Raw genomic sequence first — 8,965 nt, 5'->3', positions numbered from 1 at the left:
TTTTCTAACCTGCACGCCCTCTCTGTCCAGGGTTCTGAAGTGCGCATGTCGGGTGAGCAGAGATGAAGCCGCAATCAGTTGTGAAGTATCGATCGCTATTGTAATATAATTTTAAATTACGGTCTATGTTTTTCTTTCTTGAATAAGAACAAGTGCTTTTAAGTCAAGTCTGTCTCCTTCTAGCACCTCACACTTCCATAGAGCATTGCGACCCGTCAACAAATTAATAAATACATAGTGTAATACACTTCATACTTCTCCCCGCCTGACGGTATGACGATTATTATATTTTTAATTAACTTTATTTTATACTGCTCCTTTCGTGACATATAATCCCAATACCTTTTTTATTTTACAATAAAAAAGATATACACAGGCAATAAAGGCAGAAAACAAAAATTAAAACAGTCAATCAGAGTTACTAGGTATAATTGTGAGTCTTCAGACAGGATTTTAAAGCACTGACAGCCTGACACTGTACTGTATGTGGTGGGAGATCATTCCACAGCCTTAGACGTACAGAACAAGAACAATGCTCTCTCAGGGTTCCGAGCCTCCTTTCTGGAACTGAAAAAAGGCCAGAGTCTCAAAAGGACAAACAAATAGTGTGTTTATAGGGAGATAACAGTTCACTGATGTAGCCAATGAGCCAAACATTCAAGTCCTTAAAGCAGCAGTATTTTGAATTGTAATCTACAATCCACAGAGAGCCAGTGCAAGGAAGCTAAAGTAGCTGATATACAGTATACACATGCTGATTTGTATTTTGGTTAAGATCTGAGCAGCTGAGTTCTAATCATGCTGCAACTTTTTAAGAACCTATTTGGAATCATCATTTGTAATCATCTGATTCCATCAGAAAATACTACAATACTCAAGCATAGAAAGGGCAAAAGCGTGTATTAGCTTTTCTGCTGTCAAACTGGGAGAGAAAGGAAACCAGCAGTGTTAAAATGGTGGGGAAAAAAAAACATCTTCACAACATTGCTAACCTTAGCTTTGCATGCAAGTCTTGGGTCAAAGATGACATCAGGATTCCACACTTGAGTACAGTATGTGGACTAATTCCATGGTTATCAAACATCAAACTACAGTTAACACAATCGCAGAGATGACAAACCCCTCAGGATAACTGCAGTCTTGTCAGGGTTCAGCTTAATCAGAGCAATACCTGTGGGAAAAGGAGCCTAGGGACGTGTGGCAGATTTAATATTAGTGATTATTCCAGAGGGCTGCTGAGGAAAGAGACTGTATGAAAGTCTGCAAAGTGACACACGCTGAGCTTAAAAATGCATAAACTGATCTCAGAAGTTGACTCACAAGATACCAAATGACCTTTGATATTATCAATTTCAGATTGAAAATCCATTGAAGAAAATCAATTGCAGAGGTTCATAGACTCTCTAACAGGGGTGTTAACTCAATTCAAGAGAGGAAGAGTTGTGGAAAACGGTGATTACACACTGTTTGTGTAAATAAGTGCAAATAAAGCAAAAGTAAATGTATACATCTTTATTTTGCATTTCACTTAGTAAATAAAATAGCCTGTTTGTATATTGTAACTTTTTTTTATTGAAGGCTTTATGTTTCCTATATTGGATTTGTTCCTATTTGCTGAAAGAAACAAGATGAATAACATCAACCAGGAAGATGTGTTTAGAATTATGTGGCCTGCCATTTAATGGCAACGATTCAGTGGCTTTTTAGCCTGTGAGCCTAATAAACCTGTCAGAGATATTTTTGAAAATGATAGTCACAATAGAAAAAATATATTTCAACAAGAATCTGTAAATTAGAAGCCATGTATTTTGAAATACAGAAATTGCTTTATATTTCTACATATTCTGACACTTTCCAGGGAAAAGATAAGGATGAAAAATAAAAAAAATCAACATGCTAGATTTCTTTTTCTGTCAGTAACACCGATTAAGCTTTAGAAGGGCAAAATCCCAAAATATGATGTTTGTAATACACATGGCGCAGAGTCTGAATGAATTATAAATTTACTAAGAATATACAAAGAACTGTATTCTTTTCTAAGACAAACAGCCAGTCTCCTCTGTGAGTCTCAAAGTAGAAAAGGGATATAGCCAGTTTCTAGCCAGATGTGACTTGGAATCCTCACCACTGGTAGGTGTGGGATAAATCAGTCAGGACTCTTTTTGGTAGGTATCACTTGCATGCTTAGTTGGCTGTACAGTTTTTAGAAAGTATGCCACTTGCATTAGCGAGCACGATATGAGGGAAAAAAAGGGTCATGGATTGTGAATTACTTATAAATTACATTAAATTATAAAACACAAAACAGTTGATTGCAGTTTCAGACTGTCCCCACCAATAGTGTTAGAGCACAGTATGAAGACCAATGACAGCGCTTGATGCTGTGAACCAATAGCATGTAATTACTGTACCCATAAGATGCGACCAGTCCCAAACCAGTCATGGTCTTTTTTTAACCTACTGGGCACCTGCGGGATGTGCTTCTTCTTCTATTGGAACTGAACTAGTGCTTCTCGTTAGTGTAGTTGTAAGTATCCCTGCCTGTCACGTGGGAGACCGGGGTTCGAACTCCCGACAGGGAGGCTGTTTTTTGCCAGCAGCTATGTCACTCTGCAACTCACAGCTGGCTACCCACTGAAGCTAAGCAGGGTTGAGCCTGGTCAGTACCTGGTTGGGAAAACCTCCTGGGAAAAACTAAAGGTTGCTGCCGGAAGAGGTGTTAGTGGGGCCAGCAGGGGGCCCTCACCATGCGGTCTATGTGGGTGCTAATTCCCCAGTATAGTGGTGGGGACACTATTCTGTAGAGGGTGCCGTCTTTTGGATGAGACATAAAACTGAGGTCCTGACTCTCTGTGGTCATTTCAAATCCCAGGGAGTCTCTCGATAAGAGTAGGGAGTTATCCCCGTGTCTGGGGCAAATTTCCCCTCTTGGCCTTTACAGTGCCCTCCAAATTGTCCCCATGTATGATTGGCTTGCACTTGCCCTGTGATGGACTGGCGCCCTGCCTTGTCCAGGGTGTACCATGCCTTGTGCTCGTTGCTTGCCGAATAGGCTCTGGCTTCCCGCAGTATAAAGCAGTTTGGCAAATGACATGACATGACATTATTCACCGTGCAGCTGAGAATGCAACAAAAGATGCTGAGAGGGAATTAGAAAGATCTGACTGGTGATTCCAGATTGTATGGACATACAATAAAAAACAGACAGTGCCTTTAAAAAAGACACACCACAGATGTTTAATATCGTAATGCTTTGCTTTATTGTCCCATAAAAAAAGATAAAAAGTGCATATCTTTTTAAATCTAAGTCTGTTACATGATTTCACATAACTTTCCCAAAATCACTGCTACTACGCCCTTTTTAGTGTTCCTGTTGACTTATCTTTTTAAAGTGTCTTGTGGAGTGCAATGGCCTTTAGCTTTAATTGATATAATTTACAGCAATTAACTGTGGGTGATTACATTTCTTTGCTACATTTCAGTTAAGTAATGAATCATTTTTATAAAGCTGTTGAAACATAAAAAATTAAAATAATTGAACTTCACATTAAATGTAGTATCCCTTTGAAAATAAAGCATATTCTTTACTCTGTTTACAAAATGATGGAGTCTATTTTACAAAGAGCTAGTAAAGTGACTGTACAAAACTATTTACAAATAAATAACACTGCTGAGAAATATACACCATGACACATCTTCTACAACATACACAATGCACAATCGACATCATTTCAATCAACACAAGCACAATTCTCTGCAATCTTGTTGCTTACCTTCTTTTATCAGTGAATCCTTGTAATACCTTAAAAGTGCCTTGTTTTCACAATTCCATTCCGTTGTCTCTCTGCTGAAAATCTTTGTCTTTGCAAATTGGCTGAATAAATCATGGGTTGAAAGGAAAAGGAGCAAAACAAGACATAAGAGGAAATACAAAATCAAATACAGGTGTATTTTAGAAGTTCAAAGGTAACTCATTTTCTTCACTTATGAACAAGATGTACAAACCCTAATATTCGAAATACTGTAGTTTACTTACTGTAAGTAGATATTTGTATTCAGTTATAACTGCATCCCCTTATAGCAGTATCTGTTTCCAGGACTTTTTCTTTCAAGAGCTCATTGAAAGCCTTGGAATTTTTTAAATGCCACCTTAAAGGCCTACTGACTTTCTTGGAGCTTATCCTGCTCTTCCACTGCTGTGAATTCACAGACTGGCTGTTCCTGGGTCATGAATGATCTGCTGACGTGTCTAGTACTCCCAGAGAATAATGTCACCTACAGTATCAATAAGTTCAAGAGTACAGACGAAGAACCCTAGGAAATTTCTCAAAGAAACCTTTTCCAAGGTCCAATTTTTAAAATGTCTTGGTAATGTTCGATTATTTTAAGAAATCAGGACTTCAGTCTTGTTGTTTAAAACAGCTATAAGGGAATGCAGAATATTTACATAACTCTTTGAAAAGATAAGATCACTTTATTGGCCATATACAATTTCATTCATTAGGAATTTGTCTTTTCACATACCCCAGCTTGCTCTCCATGAGACACACAGACAGGGAAAGAAGCTTGGGGTCAGAGTGCAGGGTCGGCCATTTTATACGGCGCCCCTGGAGCAGGTGGGGTTAAGGGCCTTGCTCAGGGGCCCCACGGAGTAGGATTCCTCTGCCGGCCGCGGGACACAAACTGGCAACCTTCCAGCCACAGGCGCAGATCCTTAGCCACAGAGCCACTGCACCGCCAAAAGCTGCTTTATAGTGTGTTAAATCCGAGACTGACCTAGCCAGGCATCTCCAATCTTGCCCTGCCTGCATCTCATTTCCACCGCCTTCCCACTGATGCCTACTGCACTGTCACACCACTGCCCTCCTGTACCGTCTCTGATCCTTTGGTGTTTCTATTCCAGCCAGCACCCCTGTGCCACTTGAACAGTGCACAGATGCACAGGTGAGGTGGGGCTGTCAGTACTGTATGTACCTGAGGACAAACTGGTGCTAGCAGCTCTGCATTAAATGCAATAAGGAACAGGTGGCACCTGCCTGCACAACTCTTTACAGTCTCTTATCATGAACACAGATAATAAGACATGCACACTGGTGAAAAAAGGCTATATACTCTTCTGAGTCCACGCCCCCAAACATGAGGTATGACCAGCTGAAAAGGTAGGACAGCCAAAATACCACCTCCGACTAGCTGACCAAAAAGGCACCAAAGAAACTTGATTCCGCATCCATGTCGACGATGCTGATGTTACTGACTGACACGAATATCCTGTCATTGACATTCAGCTGAAACACACCAGCCTGGTAGATGGAATACAGTCCATACTCTGCATTTTTGGACCAGCATGTTGTCCTTGCATTTTTCATGAGAAGCATGGGCTCGGGGTAAGAGGAAGCCTTTTTGTAAATGTACTGCAGCATTTGCTTGTTCTTCACTGAGCTGTCTGCTGCTTCAGAGTCCTCCAAGGGTAAAGAGTGTCTGAAGTAGGTCTGAGAGTAGAGGTAATAAAGACCAGCTTGTGGGATGATGAGTTCTCCATTATTTAATATAAGATTGTGAACAAAAGCCAGGCCTCTCTCAGACTCCCAAGACTGAATCTTTTGACCTTGAACTCTCCTTGGTTTTGGACCTATAAAATAAACCAGAAAGGGTTTGGTTAAAGGATTTCCTTCTGTTGCAAAGAAATGACACACATCTTCGCTCTAAACCAATTTTCACATTTTTGTGTGTAGAATGAGCCTAAGTACTGTGAAGAAATTTCAGCCTATTACAACTTTGTGCCTCTGTGCTGAACTGTAAATATGCATTGTGACAAATCCATCAATCATCATGTCAGATGCATATATATACGTAACATGAAACATTACTATTTTACAGGGAATCATAGTCAACATTCTTATATTTTTGCATGCTGGTTGACAAGAGTATACACATATATACATAGATGGAAATGCATACAGAACACCACAGTGATCACTAACTCAAATACGACTTACTTTCTATTTCATCTGTACTGGCCATGAAATTTCCTGTGAGATGAGCTGCAATCTCAGGGCGTGGAGAGTCTTGATTTCCTATTGTCAGGGATGGCAAAACACGGGACACTTCACCTAGAAGACAAAATTAACATTTATTAACACCTACAATACTGGCAAGTGCCGTCCTCATGTACCACATACTAACAAGAAGAACAGGACAACTCACCTTTTACAGCAGAAGATATTTCCTTCTGATAGTGATTTGATGTAGTCTGCAGGAATAATTGAATAATTACTTTTCAAGTTCTAAAATTTGTTTTGAAAATCTGAAAGCTCAAATTCAATCACTTTTGAAAAAAAATAAGAACACAAAACATAACAAGGACAAATATCCTGTAAAATGTATGTTAACAACATAAGGTTCCAGTATTCTAGTGACTATGGAAGGGCTTTCCAAACCTGGTCTTAAAGACAGAAATATCAATAGGTTTGCTTTCCAGTTAAGTTCCAGCCTCACAGTTCCAAAGTTAATGTATTATGGCAACAACATACACTAGTTAAATCCATATTAAAGTTTATTTTTAACAGTTTATGTTGTTACCATGGTTTAACCTGTTTAGTTAGTAATACGTTATCTATAACACCTGCAAACCTGTGACTCTCCAAGGAAATTCACCTTACCGACTCGATCTCAATGTTCAGTACAGTTCTAAATTACCTTTTCCATCAGGAGATGGAGCTGTTGCGTCACTTGCCAGCAGGGGTCATCATTTCCTTCCTCAGAGCTTATATCCAAATCTCGGAGGGTCCTCATATTGGCCCGCATAAGGCACGAAATACTGCTTTTAGAAAACGTTTCTTTCATCTGTATTGGAATATAAAATATCGGTCAGCTGCGTCCGACTCACACATGCTACTATATAGAACATGGACATTCGCCCAATATTAATAAAACTGATTTAATCAGAAAGTAAAATATAGTATTTTATTATTTTACAGAAATCGTGCCACATTCCTCGCCTAATGGAAAAACAACTTCAGATTTCGTGCAACTGCATCACATGAAACTGTACCGCAGAACTTTGGTCAAAACAGACTGGTTATTAATTTATTTCCTTATTGCCAGGACTCATGCAAGACATTATTTTCAGACTCAAGGACTTCGATGCCCAGTAAATGCATTACCGGGGTCACTATTGATGTTCGTCTAACTAGGTCATGTCATCTTCACATATTGCACTACAAGACTTCTCTATGACAAATCTGCATCGTCTTTTAATTTTTAAACATTTTGTAACTCGTATTATGATGCATAAACTCGTCCATAACACTAAATTGTCCTATTGTGTACATGCATAACCAGAAATGATTGGTTTTGTAATGTCGTTTTAATTTGTACGCCCTGATGAAAAGACTGAAACGCGTTGCGTTTTAAAGGTTTTGATTTCCCAGTCTGCTCAAGTCCACCTTAACAAAGTTGTTTTTGTTCTTCCAGCGCACTGGTGCTCGGGGCTGCATTGTTTATCCAACTGGCGAAAATCCAAAAGTAACAAAAAAATCGTCAGGGCTGCAAAACAGTTTCCTCTTCTTCCAGTATTATTGTTGTTTAAACTTACCACACTCTATAACTCCGTTTGCGGTTTGAAACAGGCATTTCCTAACACAATTCTGCACAATTATCTCACGAAAGCGTTGCATTACCATGGAATCTGCTTGCGTTTGTCCGTGCTTACATTTTTATTAACGCACTTGTTCATATTGAGATCTGATATGAATCTTATACGCTTCACAAGTCTTACCGTTGTAAGTGCGTTGCTGAAGTATATAAAAGTTACAGCAACGGCCACAGTTTGCAGAAGAATCGCTACGAGAAGAATAAATCCAAGAGTCTGCATCGTAAAAGAAGAACTCGTCATGCTGATAGTTTCAAGCCAAGTCCCAGACGAAAGCTGAAAAAAAGGTTTCTCCAAGCTGAAGTTTAAACCATAGAGGCGGGGCTCATAGAAACAAGGAAGCAATGGAGTTTATTTTTTCCGTAAAACGAAACGTCAAGGTTTCGTTATTTACATCTCGCAGTGGAAAAATAACACTCACAAGAAACTGAAACAGAGATAGCCTAATGTAAAAATATATCTAGGCTATGTGGAGTTTTGCATTGTTTTTTTTAAAAAAAAATACTGTGGTAATTTAATAAAGTAAAACTTAAAAACTAGGATCACTGGCCATATATGCCAGCTTCGGATATATCTATTTAAATTTCAACGAATGCGTTTAAATATGGATGTATGATTTTGTTGGGAACATTAATGTGTTTAAATATTACATGATTTCCCAAAACAACAACAACAACAACAACAACAACAACAACAATTTAGGTAATGTTTTTCCTTTTTAGTGTGAAGGTTAAATTAAAATTTTATTGAAGTCCTCATTCCAAGGTTCTGCCTTGTGCAAATACAGAGGATACATGAGGTTAACCTCTCGATTCTTCAGTATTCAGAGTAAAAATGTGGTGTGTTTGTTAATGTTTAACATAAATTTATACTATATACTTTTTTACGTTTGTGGACATTTTACACTATGTTAAAGAGAATACCACACACATTCGTTAAAACGACAGTAAGTTGTGTAAGAATAACCATAGTTGATGTATGTAGTAAGACCTATCTGAATTCAGAATTATTGGATTCACGTCAACTTTGAATATAAGAATTTTGTCATTCTAAAATTCTGTCCATTATTCAGAGAGACAGGCGCACAGGGACTTCAGCATTTTATAATTATGAATATTTAGTTAATTCTTTGTGCTTCTGGTTTATTTTACTGAACTATCATCTTTATATCTGCAACTATGTACATTTGCATGTTACTGTTTAGTAGTAATAAAGCCACAGTTTTTATCAGGAAAATCCTGTCAGTATCAGGAACAAGGAACAAAGTGTGACTCTGTTCCAGTTAAAAGCTAACATACAGTAACTGATTAAGCC

General features: G+C 38.4%; 1 protein-coding gene across 1 annotated transcript; it reads right to left on the bottom strand.

The window, feature by feature from the left end:
• Nucleotides 1-3,236: 3,236 nt before the first annotated feature.
• tnfsf10 (TNF superfamily member 10) lies at nt 3,237-7,960 on the bottom strand. The gene is made up of 5 exons (XM_088614022.1): nt 7,778-7,960; nt 6,697-6,843; nt 6,205-6,250; nt 5,997-6,110; nt 3,237-5,629 (listed from the first exon to the last, which is right to left on the bottom strand). Exons 1-5 carry the CDS (start codon nt 7,892-7,894, stop codon nt 5,187-5,189), a joined length of 867 nt encoding a protein of 288 aa, XP_088470148.1. The 5' UTR covers nt 7,895-7,960; the 3' UTR covers nt 3,237-5,186.
• Nucleotides 7,961-8,965: the final 1,005 nt, after the last annotated feature.

Source organism: Lepisosteus platostomus, chromosome 2 (assembly GCF_059453375.1).
Source record: "Lepisosteus platostomus isolate fLepPlt1 chromosome 2, fLepPlt1.hap1, whole genome shotgun sequence".
NCBI classification, from domain to species: domain Eukaryota; kingdom Metazoa; phylum Chordata; class Actinopteri; order Semionotiformes; family Lepisosteidae; genus Lepisosteus; species Lepisosteus platostomus.
The sequence above is the reverse complement of the archived record's forward strand: the minus strand, read 5'-3'. Positions and strand labels throughout refer to the sequence as shown.